Source organism: Branchiostoma belcheri, unplaced genomic scaffold (assembly GCF_001625305.1).
Source record: "Branchiostoma belcheri isolate BF01 breed outbred unplaced genomic scaffold, Haploidv18h27 scaffold26, whole genome shotgun sequence".
Taxonomy (NCBI): Eukaryota; Metazoa; Chordata; class Leptocardii; order Amphioxiformes; family Branchiostomatidae; genus Branchiostoma; species Branchiostoma belcheri.
Window position 1 is genome coordinate 3127101 of NW_017803865.1, and position 21904 is coordinate 3149004.

At 45.0% G+C, this 21904-nt stretch overlaps 1 protein-coding gene across 2 annotated transcripts in view; it reads left to right on the forward strand.

Annotated features, from left to right (window-relative positions):
- LOC109471896 (serine/arginine repetitive matrix protein 2-like) overlaps window positions 1-20954 on the forward strand; it is a 27744-nt gene extending 6790 nt beyond the window's left edge. Inside the window, exons 2-11 of one of the 2 annotated variants that reach the window (XM_019771338.1) lie at window positions 3673-6247; window positions 6305-6676; window positions 7401-7501; window positions 14385-14683; window positions 15296-15364; window positions 16055-16245; window positions 16827-16964; window positions 17351-17485; window positions 18899-19012; window positions 19552-20954. In XM_019771338.1, coding sequence (XP_019626897.1) covers window positions 3707-6247; window positions 6305-6676; window positions 7401-7501; window positions 14385-14683; window positions 15296-15364; window positions 16055-16245; window positions 16827-16964; window positions 17351-17485; window positions 18899-19012; window positions 19552-19926 — 4335 coding nt within the window. In that variant the 5' untranslated portion in view covers window positions 3673-3706 and the 3' untranslated portion in view covers window positions 19927-20954. Of the gene's footprint in view, window positions 1-3672; window positions 6677-7400; window positions 7502-14384; window positions 14684-15295; window positions 15365-16054; window positions 16246-16826; window positions 16965-17350; window positions 17486-18898; window positions 19013-19551 lie in introns of both variants that reach the window. The other variant, XM_019771337.1, reaches the window with a different exon arrangement.
- The last annotated feature ends 950 nt before the right edge of the window (window positions 20955-21904 follow it).

Genomic DNA, 21904 nt, shown 5'->3' on the forward strand with positions numbered 1-21904 from the left:
CATTCCAAGCGTTCGCGACCGGCTGGGGTTGGTCGTGAGTCGATCCTGATTTCCAGCCCACTTTATCTTAGTAGAGACAGCCAACGCAAGACTACCAAGAAACCACGCTACACCTACTACCCCAAGGGAGAGATATGCTCCTTCAAAATGACTCTTTGGAAATAGGGATTTAGCGGTTTGGATTCCCTGTGTAAACGTACGAGGAGAACAAAAATAACCTCAAAGATGCTTGTTATCAATTCCAGAGATGACAGGCGACAGGGACTACTAATCACTCCTTAGGAGTACGTAGGACGTTTTTGTTCTAATAGTGGGCACCATGTAGCGAAAACAGTCCTTCCGGGTAATATACTACTACAAAGAAACTAACTACAGCAGAGAAGAGATGCCAAACAATGAACCGGTCCTTCGCATTGAAAGACCAAACTGCTTGAACTAAATGACCTCTCAATAGACCCATTCGACTTTCACAGATCGCATAATTTGCCTACGTCACAGGGGGGACATTTCGAAAGAACGTCATTCTAGAACGCTGAAGTCGAACGGAGCTTGCGCTCTCGGTGTCCCCCCTGTTAGATCATTTTTTTACTAAAAGGTAGGTAAGTGTCTATTTTCTTGGTAATATATGCGGACATGACAGGAAAACAGGCACCAACTTTGTATGGTGGCATTCCGTACAGCAATTTAAGGTTATTTTGTTTTGTGACGTATGCAGTTTATGCGATCCGTGAAAGGAACTTTCGAAATGTCCCCCCTGTGACGTAGTTTCTATTCAAAATGTCCCCCCTGTGACGTAAGCACTTAATGCGATCCGTGAAAGTCGAATGGGTCTATTCATCAACTAATCTTTTTTTTAGATATTTCGTGGCCTGTTTATAATGTTATCCGTTGGACTTGGACACTAAACAACTGCTTACTTATTTATCCATTTCATCACAACTACTTTGCGTCTGTAAAGTTTAAAGTAATTGTCTTGTACGTGTATCGTCACTCACTTTGTCCTGTTCATTTCTCTAGTTTGTACTGCGAAGAACAGAACAACTAGACTGCATTGTATCATGTTAAGGGTGAAAGTCCAATCATCTTAGATACCGTTCCTGGTAAAAGTGAAAGTTAAGGAGCCAATCGAACGTGACAAGGTGCTAATAAGGACCGCAGACTGCTTCTCCGGTTTGTCAGAAGACAAGTGTTTAGTTTACCGCCTGTGACGGCTGTGTTGTCAGCTGTGCTACAGTCAGATTTGAACAGTTACTCAAGCAGCTGGATATGATTTTGGAAACGGTCAGACGTTTCAGCTAGTATCCACTAGCTTTCGTCAGTAGTGAGTCACTGACGAAAGATAGTGGATGTTACCTGAAACGTCTGTTGAAGACAAGTGTGTACTCAGTAGTTTACCGGCCGTGTCGGCTGTGTTGTCAGCCGGGCCAGACGGTCTCACGTCTGTCTGACTGTCGCCACATTCCGGAGTTTTAAACACCGATTCGGGCTATCAATCTACAACCAGATCTTTAGTTTAGGTGGCTACAACCAAGGAGGTTAAGCTTCTCCTTACAACTGACCCTACAAGGCAGTATGAAATTTGACAGAGCAGTATCCAAAATGCCACCGTTTGGTTTGTAGAATAATCCCGATACAAAAAACAAAACGCCTAAAAACATAGAAAAACAAGTCGCCAGGTGGCCACAAGTTACGCAATTTTAGGTCTCATCAAGACTTACCCACATGCCACATTTCATGACATTCTATTCATAGCTTGAGTTATCGTGCTATAAAACTACAGATTCCATGACTGTCTGGTTGTAGCAACACTGCTATCAGACTATCAATCTCCAAGCAGATCTCGACAGGACGGTATCCAATGTTGCAGCCACCAAAAGATCTGCCCGGAGATTGCCACATTCCTGAGTTAAACACTGACCCAGGTTATCTGACAACGGAGTATTAAACTTCTGATATATTACCTGTGCGATGTTAGCCTCGTCAGCAGCCGTACTGGCTGGCCTTTTGTATTCTTGATTTGTCTCGTACTCTTGGGGCCCACAGGAAGCCTGTTGGAGGCTACCGAGGCTACCAGGTGGTGTACCGAGGTCAACGTTTCAGGTAATTGTAGGGCCCACAAAGAAGCCTGTTGGAGCCTAAGGCATGTAGTCTGCCTGAGACGACTGTTGGAGGCTACGCCTAGCGCCTGTAGCCTTCCTCAGAAGCCTGTTGGAGGCTACCACCTGCAGTCTGTAACCGGGCACTGAGGTTGATTGTCAGGGCCCACAGAGGAGCCTGTAGAAGGCTACGCCAGTAGTGACTCCCCCTAGACCAAAATTGATTACACTGGGTTCCACCGTGTAGCCTGTTGGAGGCTACTGCCGGTAGTCAGGCTGGGTACTTTTAGTAACTAGGCTAATGTTCTCGGTTAGTGTTCTCTGTAATTGCCTGTGCGCTGGACCCAATTTGCCGAGAGACGTCTGCGCTATGTTAAACCCGTCATGCGGACAACAACAAAGTCTCACCGACAACATGTTAGATACACAACGTCGCTTATCATATACAAAACAGCACTTATCATATACACTACATCGCTTATCAGATATTTTACATCGCTTATCTGATGCAAAACATCAGTTATCGGATGAAACCTGGTCTTGTTTTTGGCCTGCGAAGGATAGCGGTCACAAAATAAAGTGGTCGCGGGTTCAATTTCTTATTAGACGTTGAAAAAAGGCACTTTGCACGACTTTCTTCATTTCACCCAGGTGCAAAATGTGTCCCTAACTTCGGTTGGGGGGTAAAAGGCAGTAGAAGGAGGGGGATGGGCTCCACCTTCCAATACCGTGCTCTAGACACAGTAGACTAACAACCCACTGCCCCTATGGCCCCCAAAAAGGCTACTTTACCATTGTGTTTAAGGTTGACCCTTTCCTTCAGTGGGTTCACTCTGATTTGGCCGTTGTCAATTAAGTATTACGTAACCCGCCCCCTCCCCCTCTTGGACTGTCCGTCACGGTCATTTCAAGGTCATCCCCCTCCCCACACACAAGTTATTTTCATCGCTTCAAGATTTCTGTTCCTTCCTTCCTTAAAAAGGTGGTGACATAAACTCTCGTCTCTCTGTGGGAACGACTTGAATTTCGCCTTTGTTTACTTGTTGTTGTTTGTCTTTCATTATCACCAAGGTGACAGTAGTCCTTGACCAACAAACGTTGTTGTTGTCTTTGTAGTTCATGACTAAACAGTTCACTACCAGGGTGGTAATGTTACATTTGGTAAAAAGTTCGATAATTTCAAGGCAGAATTTGTATTTTTCTCATGATTGTTATGTATAGGTAGGACTTTTATTCCTGGAATAGTATCTTATAATATTGTGTGATTGTAAATGTCTGTTTCTGTATCTGTATGTCAGGGGTTTTTCTAGAAAAATTTAGCATGAGGGAGCAGATCGCAAGCATGACAAGGAACGAAGCAACCAAGGGGGTATTTTTTCTTATAAGAGTAGCCACTTAGGGTTCAATCTGAAAATTGATATGAGGGAGCTAGCTGGTTACACGAGGGAGCAGCTCCCTTATTCCCGATTAGAAAAAAACCCTGTGTATGTAATTGGAGCCCTGGAAGATTGGCATTTATTGGCTAAAGGGCATCCCAGTAAACTGAAACCAAACGCTGTTGTCTTTGCACTTTCAGACCGTCACAAGTCCAACACTCACTAGCAGTAGCCATGATGGGAGAGCCAGAGACGAGAAGAGGAGGTTGGAACCAGCGGTTTGGACGCCCGGAGAAGATCCAGACTGACCCCGGTAGCAAGGGGAAGGTTGTAGGGTCCGGCGGGAACAAGTTTGCGGCGATGCGGGCCATGTTCGAGCGGGGAGCCGCGGAGGAAGGAGCGAAAGTTCCCGCGCCGGTCTCCCGACGGGCTCGGACCAAAGACGCGAGCAAGAAGCGGCCAGGCAGCTGGATACTTCACGATAAGGAATCTGAGACCACGGAAAAGTCGTCTGATAGAACTGTCAGTCAGAAAACGGCGACGTTTTCCCGCGAAAAAACGGCAGAGTCGGCGGAAAAGTCGTCCGATAGAACTGTCAGTCAGAAAACGTCGGCGTTTTCCCGCGAAAAGGCAGGATCGTCTGATACGGAGGACAGGGTGTCGAAGCTGTCGTCTGATCGAAGTGTCAGTCATAAAATGGCGGCGTTTTCCCGCGAGAAGTCATCGGAGACGACGGAAAAGTCGTCAGATAGAACTGTCAGTCAGAAATCGGCGTTTTCCCGCGAAAAAACGACAGAGACGGCGGTAGGATCGTCTCGCATGAAGCTGTCGTCTGAAAGAACTGTCAGTCAAAAAACGGCGATTTCCCGCGAAAAGACGCAGGAGTCGGCGACAGGATCGTCTCGCACGAAGCTGTCGTCTGATAGAACTGTCCATCAGAAAGCTTTTTCCCGCGAAAAGACACCGGAGAAGGGATCGTCTCGCACGAACGGCGATATCAACGATGAGAAACACAAGCTGTCGTCCGATAGAACTGTCACTCAAAACACGGCGGCGTTTTCCCGCGAAAAGACAGCGAAAGACAGACTCGGTTCTAACTTCAGAGAGCGGACAGACAGAGCGCCCGACCCTCCAGAGCGGGATTTCTCCAAAGTCTTGAGAAAGACCACATCGTCTTCAGCAGTGAAGGAAGAAGTAGAAACGTCTAAGAAATACAGAACCCACACAAACGCCGTGAACGGCGTCTCAGATGAGAAAAAACATTCCGAGACGAGTTCGGTCTCAAGGTCAAAAGTTCTGACAGAAAAGTTCGCGGACGAACCTGCTCCGGATGTGACGCAGGACGGAGAAAAAATGGCGGGAAATGAGGAAACGTCAGAAACCGGAAACGGAAGGAGCTCGAGCCTGACGGAAGAAGTGATTTTTGTAGAGGAGGTCGTGACGTCAGAGGAAGAGAGCGTTCCACAGACGACGCAGAGGTCAAACAGAGTTCAACCTGACGTCCAGGTAAACAGAGCGTTGCGTGACGTCACTGATGACGTCCAGGTGAGCCGAACGTCGCGTGACGTCACTGATGACCTCAAGGTGAGCAGAACGTCTCGTGACGTCACTGATGACGTCCAGGTGAGCCGAACGTCGAGGCGGCGACGCTTGGGACGTCATGACGCACCCGACGTCAACTCGTACGAGCTGCACATCAGCGAGAATGGAACGCCGGAGGGAGACCTGAGGTCAACGACCGAGCGTACTGACGTCACTGAAACATCGGAACGAGACCTAACGTCAACAAACGACAGGACGGAAATAAGAAAGACCGCAGAAAGAGAGACGCCGACGCCAGCGCCGCGCCGGCACAGGGGCACCTCCCGCAAGGACGACGTTGCGACGTCAGTACGCACTGACGTCACTAACGGCGTGGACGTCCAGGAATCGGCTCAGCCCAAGCCGCCAACGCGAGCTCGGACAAAAATGGACGTCAATAAAAACGGTCTGAACGGAACTTCAACCTCAACGCAGCGTCAAACTGACGTGAACCCCGAGAAAGACGCCGACGCAGAGACGTCAGCAAAAACTGTTGATACTGACGGTCTTGGCGTCAACTCAGAAAACTTCATTCAGACCAAACCACCCACGGGTCGGACCAAAATGGACGGATACGTCAGAAAAACCGGCCTGAACGTAACGTCGACGTCAACGCAGCGTCAAAGTGACGTCATTTCCGACACAGCAAGTACTGATGGTATCGACGTCAACTCAGAAAACTTGATCCAGAACAAAACGGAGACGCAGCGTCAACGCAACGGAGACGTTGGCGTAACCCTTGATAAAAGTAACGAAAACGGAGCGCCGAAGCGACATGGACGCAGAACGGTCGCGGAATCAGACGGCACAGAAAAAAGTGCCACCGAGAACGGAGTGACGTCCGCGCGACGTCAGAGCAAGATTGCGGACGTCGACGTCAAGAACGCGGACGAGAACGAAATAGCAACGCGACAACCTAGCAGGATAACAGACGTAGACGTCGAAAACGGAGAGCTGACGCGGCGTCAAAGTAAGACGACAGACGTCGACGTTGAGAAAACCGATGAAAACACAGAGCCGACACGACTTCGTAGCAGAGTAGCCGACGCCGACGTCGGGAAGACCGACGTAAAAGACGCTCTGGTGCAACCTGGCAGCAAAGTATCGGGCACTGACGTCGAGAAAACTGACGTAAACGGAGTGACGTCCACGCGACGTAGCAGCAGAATTACGAACGTCGACGCAGAGAAACCCGACGTTAACATGGAGCCGACACGACGTCGCAGCAAAGTAGCCGACGTTGCCGACGCTGACGTAAACGACGCTCCTACGCGACGTCGTAGCAGAGTAGCCGACGTCGACGCAGAAAAAACCGACGAAAACGAAGTGACCTCCACGCGACGTCGCAGTAGAGTAGCCGACGTCGCCGACGCTGACGCAAACGACGCTCCGACGCGACGACGCAGCCGGATCGCGGCGGAGATCGAGGACGTGGACGCCGAGCTGGCGCGGCCGCGGTACCGACGTCGGGACCGCGACGCCACCGACGCCGATTTAGACGCGCCGACGTCGCGACGTCGGAGCCGTAACGGCGGTGACGTGATGACGTCAGCACGCGGCAGGAGCACGCTGCTGCTTCCCGAAGACGGGACGCTGGAGCTGAACTCGGCCGCGTACGGGAAGGTGTGTTTGTTTGTTTGTTTATTTATTTATTCAGGATCTTCATTGGTGTGAATTTCACACTATTCTTCTGGCAGGCTCTCCAGCATTCTTGGACACATAATACATGTATTCAATTTTAACACCCTTTCTGACAAACTTTTAGTTTTTCTCCGTAGCTTGCTCTGTAAAATGCAGTACCTTTATTAGTTTGAATTTCACACTATTCTTCTGGTAAGCTCTCTAGCATATAACTATTGGACACGGAGTTAATTTCAACACCCTTTCTGATAATGCTAAACAACTTTTAGTTCTTCTCGTAGTCTGCTCTGTTCGTTTTGTAAAATACAATACCTTTATTTTTCATCGTAAAAATGGCTGAATATAGAATATACTAGTAAGTTGTGCCTAACTTGAGTTGTATCCTTCATATGTATTCATTGCTGAGTAAAGAAGCTCTTTTTACAGAGTCACCGAAACGTCGGCTGTGAATAAAACACTTGGTTCTGCAAGAACGAGTCTCTCCAAGCCAAGGTTGTGGGGGAATGATCGTTACCTTTTTATATATGGCCGTTTTTTTGTCGCTACCCCCACCACCCGTCGATGGCTGGCGACCTTCTCTGGCCAATGGATACTGCCTGGCCAATTTCATACTGTCTTTTTGCCACCGAGAGGGATCTGCTTGGAGATTATAAGAATGAGTTTCTTCACTCTGTATTCATTACTGTTTTTTTTTAAACAAAAACAGGTGTCGACGCTTCAGTGGGGTTTCCGCGCGCCCGGCTACGCCGACAGGCTGGACAGGAGGCGGCCTCTGGAGAAGATGAACGGGGATGAGATGGCACTCAGGTAGGGATTTGTTTGTTTGTTTGTTTGTTTGTTTGTTATATTCGTGGGGTCACCAGAGAAAAACGGGAAAAGAGAGTATTCGTCACATTAGTCGTAGTACGCCGCACGATTGTGATGTCAGACTGACAGAACCAACTGCGGACAAGGATATACTAACGTCCTTTAGTGCGCAACAATACCAAGAAATCTACGGTCTTCCATTCAACCTTGGAGATTATAAGCCTGACCATGCCATTTGTTTACCTGGCATACCTATGCATATGTATGCTAACTACATACCAAGGCAGTATTACCGTGGAGTAGGTCTGTGTGGGAGAATGACACGCACACACACTGGCGGAAACTCTGTATGATCTAGTGTAATGATCGTACTTCCCACCGAAACGCTGTTCACACCGGAAGTGTGACAAACCGTGTAGGTATGTAACCTGTGATTACCTGGCGCACAGGTACGCCCAGGTGAGACCTCAGGTACGCCCAGGTATTTAGAATGTTCTATTGTTTCACACTGCCGCAAGCGACAAACTGTTGTCAATATGATAGATCAAAGTTCACCATGTACGTTAGTTCAGTGCCGTGTTACATTCGCCTAGACCAGAAGGTTATGCTTTTGGTAGCGGCGATATGTGTATCTGTAAGACACCAGCTTCGCAGGCACGCGGCGCGGAGGCAGCTTGCTATGTCACACCGAACGACTTGTTACACTCAATCTTTGCACAATTAGGAATTGTTGAAAGCTCTCTTGTAGTGATACCCCAACTGTGCTTGGTGGCAACGAGTTCCACTCTACGATAGTTCTTGGAAAATACGAGTATATATGTGTGTGTTTGTGTGTGTGTGTTTGTGTGTGTGTGTGTGTGTGTGTGTGTGTGTGTGTGTGTGTATGTGCATGTATGTGTGTGTGTGTGTGTGTGTGTGTGTGTGTGTGTGTGTGTGTGTGCTATGTGTGTGTGTGTGTGTGTATGTATGTGTATGTCTGTCACGTATACATATGCAGCGTTTGTGCTAGGCTGCAGCCCAATTAATACAGATAAATAGACAGAATGATCCCTGCAATGCCAATGTGCCTTGAAACTAATTTTAGCTATGAATTGGTTGCTTTGTTTTATTCATTGATCGGTTGTTTGCTCTACAAAAGAGCTTCAACAACAAAACGTCCTTTGATATACAAATGTCCACGTTGCAGCGAAACAGACGTGTGTTTGCGTTAATAATTGGTGTGAGTCAAACGCCGGTAATTATGTATTAACTGGATTATTATCGGTCATGACAACAGAGTAAATACAGCATCAAACGTGACAAAATTCCCAGAGATTTCCCACAGTGATTTTCTCACATTGCCGCCCCTTCATTTATCTATTTTGATCTAGATATATCTGTTTTACTTCTACTTAACGTAAGATTTTATGCTCTGAGGAAGGTGTCTAATAGACATTGAAACGTAAGAAAGTTGAAAAGAATATCTGGTTGTGTATAAGAAACTCCCAATATGCTAAGTCACACCATGGAGGTAGAAGAATCATACTTAAGTTATCTTAAAGGTTGGTTTGGGTTAGAAGCTTCTAATTAGGTATTAAGTGGATTATGCCGACCTTGACTACAGAGTAAATACAACATCAAACGTGCAAAAGTTCCCACGATTTCCGACTGTGATGTTCACACACGCAGTTTGTAGTCTTTAGGCGAAGTTACTAGAGTTAGGTCGTTGCTTATTCAAAGCTTAGGCTTTGCATGATAGAAAGTCTCCAAAACTGTAAAGATAACAACACGTTTCCATGCGTTTTACTTCCCTGGTCCTTTACGCTAGAGGCTACTGACCACTGATCGACCTAATTAATCCATTTCTTAGATGAAGAACGATTTTTCACGTTTTTTGTGTGTTTTCTTTTTAAGGGTCGCAAAAATCCAATTTTGATCATTTTGACGATCGCCATCTAGAGTGTTTTCTTAATAAACTTTTGTCGTTGGCAGTTTTTGCAGTAGATCGCACGACAGTCCTACAACCATGAGACGACAATGGTTGTGCCTGTAGGGCCTGTCTCCAGCCTATCTAAGTCCGCCATCTTCTGTCCACAATCTTTCCCCCGATCTGTGGGAGAAAAGTGTAGGTGGAAAGCCCATGTCGGACCGGTTTGGGGATAACTGCGGATTGTGTGGAAAGGTCTCTATGTGTAGAAGAACTCAGCCTTTTGTGAGAAGGATTTAACTCTGTCCCTACGCTAAAAAACGGACACACCATGTGTTTGACCTTCTCTAACCTTCCGGCCGACCTCACAGCGACTGGAATTGGAATTGTGTGATCCTTGATTTTATAATTGGTATAATATGATGCATAAGAAACACCGAAACGTTTTTAAAAAGTTCTTTATCTATAAAATTGGTTAAGAGGTCTGTCTTACTCTATGCTCAGAATTCGGTGCTCAGAATTCGCAGCTTCTAGTGTAAAGGTGTTTAGGATTGATCGAAGATTTGTGTAGTCTCTTCTTGCATGTATCTGAACAAAGCTAGGTCCTTCTCTTTAATATCATGAATCTCTGAGGGAATTTTAAACTGGATTCCAACCTGAATTCGTAGATCTTTTTAGATTCTCGCACCGGATTTGCGGACAATAGATCAGCACTAGATCGTTGATAAGGTACATTTCAGGCGCTTATTTCGGGAGGGGCTCTAAGCTAGAAAAGCTGCTGGTATGGCAAAGTTAAGTCTGATTCAGGGCGGTTCCTCTGAAGTGTACAAAAAACCTTTGTCAGTTTGTGTGTGGGTTGATCATACAGCTCACAAGTATAGCCGGAAAGTGGATGAAAAGATTCGTAAAAGTCACCGTTGAAAGCTGAAGATTGGTGTAATAACTTGTAATATCGTTGTGTGGGTTCTAGTGCAGAAATCCGAGTCAAGTCTTGATTGATCATGATTGTGTTCAGGTATTTGTAGTTGGGTTCGGATAAAGGGTGGGGGAGGATAGAAGGTCTGGAGTAAAGGGTAGGAATTTGAGGTAACCTTCGGAAAATGGGCAGCAAAAGTCTCGCTTGTATCAGCGCGAAATCTGAAAATCGTTGTGTAGGAGGGTTCGTAGGGTAAAGTTTATTTGAGTCAGAAGTCGCAATTGTGATCAGGTATTTATTTGCAAAGCTGGTAGTCTTAGATTCGTCCTTGGTGTTGACAGCAGTTTGGTTAAGGTAAATATTGGGAAATACAAAGGTTTTGTGGCAAAGGGGACGTTTTAAATAACTTTTGTCATGTTTGTATATTTCGCGAGTGTTTGTAGGCCAGGCGATGGCGTTTTGCTGAAGTTGCTGATTTGACTGACAGCAGACGACGGTCTTAAATAAACGCAACCCTCTCGTGTTTTCAGAAAGAATTTGATACATTTTTCTGCGTGCGAAACTGCCACGTCCTGACTAATTAGACCAAAGAGGTTATATTTTCCCGGCCTCGGTAACCTCTGCTGACTGTGGTTAGTTTTTTGGTCTAGTGTTAGACTAGAAACGAAAAGAACACTGTCAAGAATTGCGGGCATTTTTGACACCGAAAGACGGCCGCCACATGTAAGATATCATCAGGCAGGCGGCATTTTAAACCTGTTTGCCCTTCTTTGTGTCTGTGAAAGTGTTACGTACTGCCCGATTAGAACATGGAGGTTATATTTTTCCGGCCTCAATAACCTCCTTGGTGAGTGCAGAAAATTTGATACTGTCTTTTGCCACCCTTGGATCTGCTTGGAGCTCCCGGAGATTAGGCAATTTTGACACCGAAAGACGGCCGAGCGCCACATGTAGTATATCACCAGCGCGGCGGCATGTTAAACCCGCTCGGCCTTTTTCCTGTCCTTGTTTCTAGATCTGTGTGTGAAACTACTGTTACGTTCTGCCCAATTAGAACAAGGAGGTTATATTCTCCCGACCTCTACAACCTCCTTGGTTAGTCCGGAAAAGAAAACATTTTGGGAAACGACGACCACATGTAGTACATCATCAGGCAGGCGGCATGTTAAACCCGCTCGGTCTTGTTTGTGTGTTCCCGCGTGTTTGTGCGGGATTAGCGGACGTGCCGCAAACTTCTGGCGGGATGGAAGCATTTCTGGGCTGGAGTGATGAAGCCAAGCTGGCCGGACTCTGCACACATAGTCTGGACTACATGTAGTAATAATCTCCAACCTACAAATGTATTGATCTTTAAACTGTGGTCGCTATTTGTATGTCGTGCCAAAGTTATAGCCTCTACCAGGCTTCGGGAGGCGGCTGGAAAGAGTAGAAATCGGCCAAATATAGAGAGATGGCCGGGGGAGTTGGTCTGCTGGAGAGAACAGTTTGCTGCTCTGGAAGCCTGGTAGAGGCTACCAAAGTTATACAAATGCAAGGAATATGGATTTGAGTTTGTAAAAGAGCATACTAGTAGAAACAAGACATTAGGACCACCTGCGAAGCGTGCCGTGTGCAGACAGGGGTTACCCAAGGTCGAGATAGTTCACATTTCTGTCGTGAGGAGAAGTCGGGAGGGAGTCTGGCTTGTCTCAGCCCGACGTGTGACCGACAGTTGGGGACGGTCGGGAACACATCGGGGCTTGTTTGTTTGTCGTGGGAGCGTCGGTAGGTCAGGCTAGGGCGTTTTAAAAACGTTTGCAACTTTTGTAAGAACGAGAAGAATATCGCTATTTCACCAACGTATCGCTATTATATTACTATGTGAATGTGTGTGCGCGCGCGTGTGTGGATAGTGTTCAGCACCAAGGACAGGAGCATTTATGAGTGTGTGTGTGTGTGTTCCGCCCTTTGAGGAGGTGAAGTCTGCCATCTCTGGTTGAGTTGTTTCTACCAATTTTTCTTGTTTCTACTAATATGTTCTCATCGTCCAGGAGGCCCGTTGTCTGAACTCGGTTGACCTTCACGGTATTTGTTGATGAGGTATTTAAAAGTGCCTCTTGGGTCAGAGGTCAGCCCAACACGCGGACCTGCATACCGCAATGGTGTTACCTCGCTAGCAGCCTCCTGATACATGTAGGTGTCTTTGGTTATACTATATCAAGGGGGGGGTGTGTGTGTAAAAATCTTGCATTTAACTTCCTTGACTACAGGAAGCTCTTCCGTTTTTTCTTCCTTTCCAAGCCGATCCTTCGGTAGGACAATCGTAACCAACCGCTTCGTGGCATTTTCGTGAGAGTAAACTGAAGACCACACAGAGGTTGTCCAAACGTCGGCAAAGATATTATGGTTGTGAAACCAAGAAAAACTTACTTCACCATTTACAGACTACTCTTGAGGTCGATCAAGCAGAGACTTCGAATTATTTTCGACGTGCTTTTATTTTTTTCATGCGCGATTTTTTTAGCACTGCCAAGCTGATACTTTCTTGTAACCAGCAAAAAAACTGCTTGTAGATTATTTACGTACCCAGTTGAGCCTGTTCCCCAGGCTAACGGCACAGATCGTGAGAACATGCCGGCGGGCCCTGGGGCGGTTCCGGGCCGGCATTGTGCGGGGGTAAGCACCGGGAAGGCAGCTGGGCGGACCGGGGGATTAACTCCGATAACTTACCGTCAAACCAACTCAAAAATAGATCCCATGTTAGTTAAAGTTGGTGCCGCTTCAGCGGCGCGTCAAAACGTGTTATTTTTCGACCGTTTCTCCGAGTTTATATATAATTCTAGCTCCCTGTTTATTGCGTGTTTTGAAATAAAACTATCACAGTATGATAGGCTTTGGTAGCACAATCCCATTAATTACGGACAACAACGGTGAGTTCTGATGCATCATGCAACTATACTCTCCAAGCAGAGGTTTAAGACTCGGCTTAATTTTGACGTCTTTTTAAGGTGTTTTTATGGGGCTTCGTTTTTTTTACCGGTATCTTTCTTTTCGCCAGCCAAATCAAACGGTGGCTTACTGTAAACTGCCCTGCCAATTTCATAATACTGCTTTGTCAATTTGATACTGTTTTGCCAATTTTATACTGTCTTGTAGCCAACAAAATATCTTTTTGGAGATTATCAAAATTGTGGGGTGAATGTTACCGGCCATATTAAAGACAGGAATAACCGCGGGAATGTGACTGTTACACGTACTACACTGTAGTCTACAGAATAACCTGTTTCTAAGAAGCCGCCTTAAACCATGAAATAATACCCCTGGCACGCTTAAACCTACAGGATATGTCTTACACGGCTAATTACTGAGATTATCCTCCAAAGCAGATGTTTTTATCCATCCGTAAGTCCTGTTGTGGTTTCCTGTTTGATTAGTTATCAAAACTTAGGAAGAACAACTTGAAATCTGATCTCCAGTGGTGGTTAGTTATCAAAACTTTGTAACCTGATCCCCATTGCTGAGGATGTTTTGGAGGTCACGCATGAATTGCCCTTGAGATGACCTTGAGCAGCAGGACAGGTGACAGGTGTGTTTAAGGAGGAATGTCAGCCCAAGTTCCCAGACAAGATACAGTTTCTGATAAACTCTGACTGGAGAATTCTTTACCTGTGAGACAATTTCTGCTGGAAACGTCACCAAATAGTTGTATGACTGGTCAACGGTAAAATCAGCCCAAGGTTTGTACATGTATTTGGACTGGCAAAACCCAAGGTCAAGAAGGACAGAGACAGGAATGAAGATACATGAAGAGTTGACTTAATTTCTGGGCCCCTAGGGGCTTTGTATGGTATTGCAGCAGAAATTTTTGTTCTGAACCATGCTTTGGATCCACAATAGTATTTTTATTGGATACATGTTGGAAGATACATTTTGGAAACAAAATGCCAACACAAGTATGGTTGACTGGATTTCCAACACTTTTACCTAGTACTTGACTAATGTTCTACATGTAGTTGATTACACACATATTATTGAAATTATAATCTAAAAGTAAAACCTTTTTCTTCTCCTTCTTGTTGCAGAGGAGCTTTGCTGTCCGGAGATGTGGAGAAGGTCAAGGTCATGGTGTCAACATGGCCGCACAAAGTTCTGGACTTCCGGAACGTCTACGGCCAATCAGGAATCAGCACAATTCAAAACGGTCACCTGACCAAGGAGGACCAATCAGAGGAGGAGGTTCCGGTTTTCCCGAAGCGACCAATCGAGTACAGCAACCCAGCGGTGTCCTGGTCACGTGACCTGACGAAGGCTGTAGTGGAGGGACTGACGGAGAAAAGCAACTCGGAGTTCCAGGCTGTCTGTATGCAGAACGTTCTGCCAGGTAAGGCCTAGGAAAAAAAGTTGTGTTTCCTGTTTCCCAACTGACCCTAGAAAAAACTGCCAACTCTTGCCTTTTTCTTGTGGATCCCTGCAAGGGACATAAAATTTTTTTGAGCTGATCAACCTTTTCTAGCTCCATGATCTGACACCTGAGTGATAAAACGTTGTACAATCAGTTTTCCAACATTGACATCAAAAATTTAAGTGTCCTCATGCAAGTTTTACTTTATTAAACTCTATTGTATAAGTTGAATCAGAAGAGTAACTATGAGTCCTGGGCCATCTGTATGTAGAACATTCTGCCAGGTAAGGGATAAAACTGGAGACATTTTTCTTAAAGAAATACAGGATTGCCTAGCCTGGGTGCCATCCGAATTTGTAACGGCTCCCCCGATTTTTTCGGCTCCTAACGGCTCCCCCGATTTTTTCGGGGGAGCCGTTACAAATTCGGATGGCACCCAGGCTAAGGATTGCCCACAAAGTAGATTCTTTCTTTCTTTTTATATAGCAAGACGTAATTTTATGCTTATTCCTCTAGCAGCTTCCTAAAAAACTACGGCTTGTGTTCAGGATATGGCATCGATTCCTTTTCTTTCTTTCTTTTGACATCCAGACAAGGACATGACGAATGATTTCGCCACGGCTGCCCTGGAGGCTGACAGACAGGACTGCAAGATGGAAGGTCAGTCATAACAACACATTTTTCCTTACACTTCTGCAGTATTGAAGCGCCACCTGGTGTTGAACCAGATAACTGCAGGAATGTCATAGAAGCTCTACATGTACATGTTAGAGAATAGTTAAACCTAAATAGCTTAAAAATTGTTGTCGCATAGATATATTCTGTACGAAGGATGACGTTATCCACACATGTATTTAGCTGTGTTATTAGATCTTTAGTTGTAGAAGATCATACAAAAGTCCCTGTACTTTTTTGTTGTGTCAATAAAGAATCTGTGTTCTGCACATTTTTGCTTCTGCAGTGTTGAAGCGCCATCTAGTGTCAAACCTGATAACTACAGGAATGTCTAGTGTTTTACATGTGCCCTTGACTTGTGCCAGAACTTAATTGTGGCTGAGCTGGGGCTAAAGTAACAAACAAACAAAGAAACAAACAAAGAAACAAACAAACAAACAAACAAACACCCTATCATGAAAATTCATCTGTGTTGGTAGTTACATGCTTGAAGTTAAAACTTTCAATCCAACACAATCACACTTTAAAGAAGCCACGTGACAATTTAAGCTTCACTGGGTCAGTCTACTGAGGAAGACCAGAGTGACTAGTAGAAAGCTCTTGGTGAGAGAACTTCTTTGTGTTGGATCGAAAGTTTTAACTTTAAACAAACAAACATCCTTGTTCCCCCCCCAGGCACCCTGGACGTCTACCTGAACGTGTGGCTAAAGTGGGGTTACAGTAACAGTGAGAAGTTAGCGAAGGCCCTAGCGGCCGGCCTGGGAACTGCAGCACGTATGCGGCTCCACGCCAGCTCAGCTGTGGTGCATCGGGCGCATCGCTGCTACAAGTTTGTGGGAGAACTCATCAACACACTGGATCCTGAGGTGAGATCTGGATGTGATGCCCCGTGAGATTCTTGTCCAGTATACTCTGGACAACTATCTCTCTCTCTCTTTCTCTCTTTGCCTCTCTCTGTCTGTCTCCCTCCCTCCCTCTCTCTCTGTCTCTCTCTCTCTCCCCCTCTCTCTATCTCATCAACACACTAGACCCAGAGGTGAGCTTTTACTTCGACTTAAGGGAGTGAACAATTATATCTCTCTCTCTAGCTATTGTTTTTCCTTGTATTATCACTCTCTTTCTCTCTCTCTGTATATGGAAATAATGTACCTCTTTTGCAGAAGTAGTATCCAAGTTCTAACTCAAGGATGTGAACTTTTATTTTTGGCTTCTGTCTCTCTGCCTCTTTCATTTTTAGTCCCTCTCTTTTGCTCAATATATCTAAAGCATTGTCTCTGTGCTGTACACTGGAGAGCTTCTCAACTTACTCAAGCCAGAGGTAACTATACCAGTTCTATCTCTTTCTCTCTCTCTACATTTAAAAAACTGACATATATTTAGAACAATATATTATGATAAAAGATGCCTGTTTTTCCACCTAACCTGTATCACATCTTTCGCCACTCAGGTGACAACAGGATTCGAAGTGTATGAGAACGAGGCTGACCTTGAGGAGAAGTTCAAGGACATTGTGAAGCTAAAGAACTTGACCTCGCTGACCTTGGCAGGATGTCTTCCTGAGGGGACGTCTCCAGAATATCTACAGGTGGGTTAGCTATGCCCCCTAGTGTGCACGTTGGAAACTGCAGCCCAATTCAATGGACTTTTCTTTCACAGTCCTGACAAAAGTAAAAATTTAAATTCCCTTTTATAGGACACTCACATTACACAGACACAAAAAAAAGAGATTTTTTCTTCAGGATTCTAGCCTGCACCAAAGTTCCCATAATTCCTCTTTATTCCCTGTTTATAGTTAAAATTTTTGGTCCAACACAAAAAATTCTCTCACCTAGAGCTTTCGACCAGTCACTCTGGTCTTCCTCAGTAGACTGACCCAGTGAGGCTTGTCACGTGGCTTCTTTGAAGTGTGACAACACTGGGTCATCTGGTAGACGATGTCTTTACTATTTTATTCCTGTTTTCGCCATGCAGACTCTGGTTTCCTCCATGCCAAACCTTCGTCGGTTGGACGTGCGGAGAAACCCTCTGACGGGCTGGTTCGCTGAACTTCTGGGGACAGCCTCACCCCTGCAGTACCTCAACATCTCACAGTGTGGCGTTAGTCAGGTAACCTATCCATCAATGAGGGTCTGCATGGGGGGTCCTGGCAACGGTTAACGGTAAATTCGGCAGGGCCGATAACGCTTAACGGTAAATTCAGGACGGTCGGCAACGCTTAACGGTAAATTGACAGGATTTTTTTTCGAGCTGCACTGGATTTTGTATCTGGCTTTGTGAGAAAAGTTGATCATTGACAAAATTACGTATACCTTACATGTAATGAAGCACGCATTAAAGGTATGTGTTGCCTGTGTTTCCCACCTGCCCTGGTCTCCGAGTGCGTCCACAAATAAAGGGGAGTCCGAGTCGACGTTGGCCAGGGCTCTACCCAGCTTGACTTTTTACCGCGCGCCCAGTTTTACCGATGGATTTTGAGCGGGGAGCGCCGAAGGCGCTCGCAATCTAGGGGGTCCGGGGGGATGCTCCCCCGGGAAATTTAGAATTTTTAAGCCTTCAAAAACGCAATTTCCCGCATTTTGAGAGGCAAATCATGGTGTTGAGAGTGTTTGTCGGTCCTTCTGATGTTTTCATATTTTTACTCAAGATTTTGTTCATTTTGCATGTCAAGGTTGACGGATTCGTTAAAAAAAACTGTAACTCTTCTGCAATTACCGCAAACTTCTGGTAATTGACGGAAAGCTGGTGCTGGCTAGAGCCGAAGGGACCGAGCGCAGAAGCGCGAGTCGAGCGCCAAAGGCGCGAGCAATGTAGGGGGGCCGGGGGCATTCTCCCCCGCGAAATTTTGTATTTTGAAACCTTCAATGACGCATTTTCCGGCACTTTGAAAGGCAAAATTAGGCGTAACGAAGAATTACTCATTGACGCTTAACGCTGAATTTAGGATGACAAATAACGTTTTACGTTGAATTAAAACGACCAATAACGCTTCACGATGAATATACTGATAACGCTTAACGTTGAATTAGAGCAGGCCGGCAACGATTAACGGTAAATTAAAATAGCCAATAACGGTTAACGAAAAAGGGCATGCAGACCCTCATCAATAGACCATAAAATTATTTAAGATAAAAGTTCTGCCATCAGACCATGATGTACCAAAGAGGTTTATAATCTTTCAGCTTATTTATATGCTAACCCTTGCAGAAGGAAAGCATATTGTTTTTGCTCAGTTTCTTCCTCCTCTTCTTCTCAAAACAAATAAGGTCAATGGCCTGAAGCAGACGCCTGTCACCATGGTAACTGGTGCTGTAGCAGACAACCCTGTGGTGTTGGGTTACATTATGTAGCAGAACAAAGTTACACATGAGAGGCTTTTACATCTTTTTAGGCATTTTTTTGGGCATTGTTAGTGAACAGTTTTTTTTTCTGACTGTTGTTTTGTGTTGCAGATTGACCTGTATTTCCTGACTCTGATAATACAGTTAGGGAGCTTTTTCTAACTATAATTGTTTTCTGCAGATTGACCTGTACTTCCTGGCGAACTCGCACCACATCGGTCAGCTGGAGGAGCTGGACCTGTCCGGGACGGACCTGACGGGACTCATGGAGGACACCACACAGCTGCTGCTGCAGGCAAGTAACACTCATGTGCATGTGCACCACACACACGCACACACGTGCACATATGTACGCGCACTCACACACACAGACACACACACACACACACACACACACACACATGGACCTGTCCGGGACAGACCTGACGGGACTCATGGAGGACACAACACAGCTGCTGCTGCAGGTAACTAACATTCATGCACACACGTGCCGCACGTACACACACACAGGCGCACATGCAGAACACGACATACACACACATGCACACACACATGCACACACACAGCTGAACTCATGGAGGACACAACACAGCTGCTACTGCAGGCAAGTTTTATTGAACACACGTGTGCATGCACATACATACACACAGGCTAGTCTGCAGTCATTACATGTGCGATATGCCTGAAATACACACATGTACATCACTTACTACAAGCAAAGAGCCAATCCAGTCAATGAAGCCTTACTCTTACAGTGGATATTGGTACTCAGACTACAACAGGACTTAGATGTACAATGCATAATTTATACATTTCTCTGACTCCCCGCTGCAGGCGTCCCGTAACCTGAAGTGGCTGGGCATGGCGGAGTGTAACCTTGGCGACCACGCGGCCACCATCTTGGATCTTCTGGAGAAATTACGTTATTTGGAAGAGTGGGACCTGAACGACAATGGGTTTAGCGAGGGGGACGTGTGCAAAATCGTGGAGGCGTGTGCAAAAGCGCCCGGGTTCCGCTTCCTCAAGGTCACGCCCCCCGACACCGTGAACTCCGCCGACCCCAAGGAGGGGTCAAAAGAGGTCAGGCGGTTTGATGGACTGGTTAAAGCGGCGCTGCGGAGGGCATGTCCCGATGAGGACCGCAAGATGAGATGTCTGGTGACCTACAAACTGCCCGAGTACAAGGACGAACCACCGACCTTGATATGAACTATGACCCCTTGGTATGAACTATGACCCAATGGTATGAACTATGACCCAATGGTATGAACTATGACCCAATGGTATGAAATAGGACCCTGATATGAACTATGACCCCCTGATATGAACTATGACGCCCCAGATGAACTATGACCCCTGGTATGAACCATGACCACCTGATATGAACTATGATACTATATGGATATTCTGTTGTTTTGATATTTGGATATGGTGTCTGATATTTGGATATGTTAATTGATATTTCGATATGTTAATTGATATTTGGATATGTTTATTGTCCGATATTTTGATATCATTTCGGACATTTATAAAGGATTAGTTAAAATTGTCTAGAAAAAAATTGGCAAATCCATCTAAACTAAAAGCTACTAAATGGGTGATACAGAAGTTTGAAATGTTTAACGTTCTTGTTATGAAGTTTGTTAAAAAAAAGCCATGGTGACGTTTTAGATGCAGATGTGTCCCTACATCTGAAATGTACGTCGCAACAGATATCCAGTATATGTGCAAACTGTTCTCTGTATTCATCTCTGTATATTCTCTGTATGTATCTTTAAAAGTTTTTGTTCTCTGAGTTATAACTTGTTGTTCAGTAGGTTTTAGCTAGCTTTGTAGCTGTTACTGATTACCTTTATGCTAAGGTTAGTACTGTGGTTAAAATTCTGTGATATCTGACTGTACAGATGGTGGGATTATATAAATGATAAGTAAAGCGCTAACCAACAAACTTTCCTTAGATCAGTCCTCTGGTTCTTCCAAAGTTTTAATAACTTTCTAATATCTACAGTCTGCTTTGCATACTATGAAGCTATCCAGAGTTGATCGTGTAAAAGAAAAAAGCACTTCGAGCTTTCTGTGTAAACATATTTTTATACAGTGCTTCTCGATACCCAATGATCGAACATTTGTATTGCCAAATATTTCCAAGATATCATAGAAGATTTATTCCAGTTGGTACAAGTTGATAAACTTTTTTGTGTTCCAAATGTACAATAAAGTCTTTCCAGTGTGCTGCATTTCATTGTGGTGGTGTTGATTTGAATTTCTTTGCATTTATTTATTTATTCACAAGCTTCCAAACATAAAAGATTAGGAGACACCGATGAATTTTGAACAGTTTGTTACAACATTGCATGCAATAGACAGTAGGTTCATTTGGCCAGGTACAATGTAGGAAGATAAAAAAGATAAAGACAGTGACATACAATAATGCACAACATACAATAGTATACATGTATGAGTATGCTTTTCACACACGCACGCACGCACACACACACACACACAAACTAGTATACATTGATGAAAGAAAGCCCAAACCGCCACAAAACAGGTTTGCTTATAATCTGCAGTACCAAAATTGGCCACCAGGGGCGCACTTTACTTTTCTCTAAGGCAAGGCAATAGAAAAACGTGGTGAGATTTCAATACTGAGCATACTGAGGTTACTAGTATTATAGGTTATCAGCAGACAAAAATTCACTTCTGCAGAAACAGTTAAACTTTGCAGAACATCAGTTATTTGTGTTAAATCAAGTCAAAGCAGATCTTTGTGGCCGCAACAACATTATCAAATCCCAGACAGTATCTATTGGCCAGACAGTTACCGTTTGCCATCTGAGTAAAAAAAGACCCCAAAAAAGCTGACTCTGCTGTTATAGCATGTCCAGAACAGGAGATATACAAAACTGCAGTACCTTGGAAAGCCACCAGGGGGCCCAGTTTGTTTTCTCTATCAGTTTTTCATCCTTTAATTTCTTGTTAGTTTGCTTTTCTTCGTGTAGAAAATAGATATTCGTTGATTGTCCATTTTTCGACGGTACACACCCACCATAGTCAATACCGACCCTCTCCAAATATCAACTGAACTGTCCCCAAATCCCAATAGCATTAAATGTATACCCAGTACTTACGTATGACCTTAAATGAGCACGACTCACGACTTAAGAAAATATAGAGAAAAGCCATC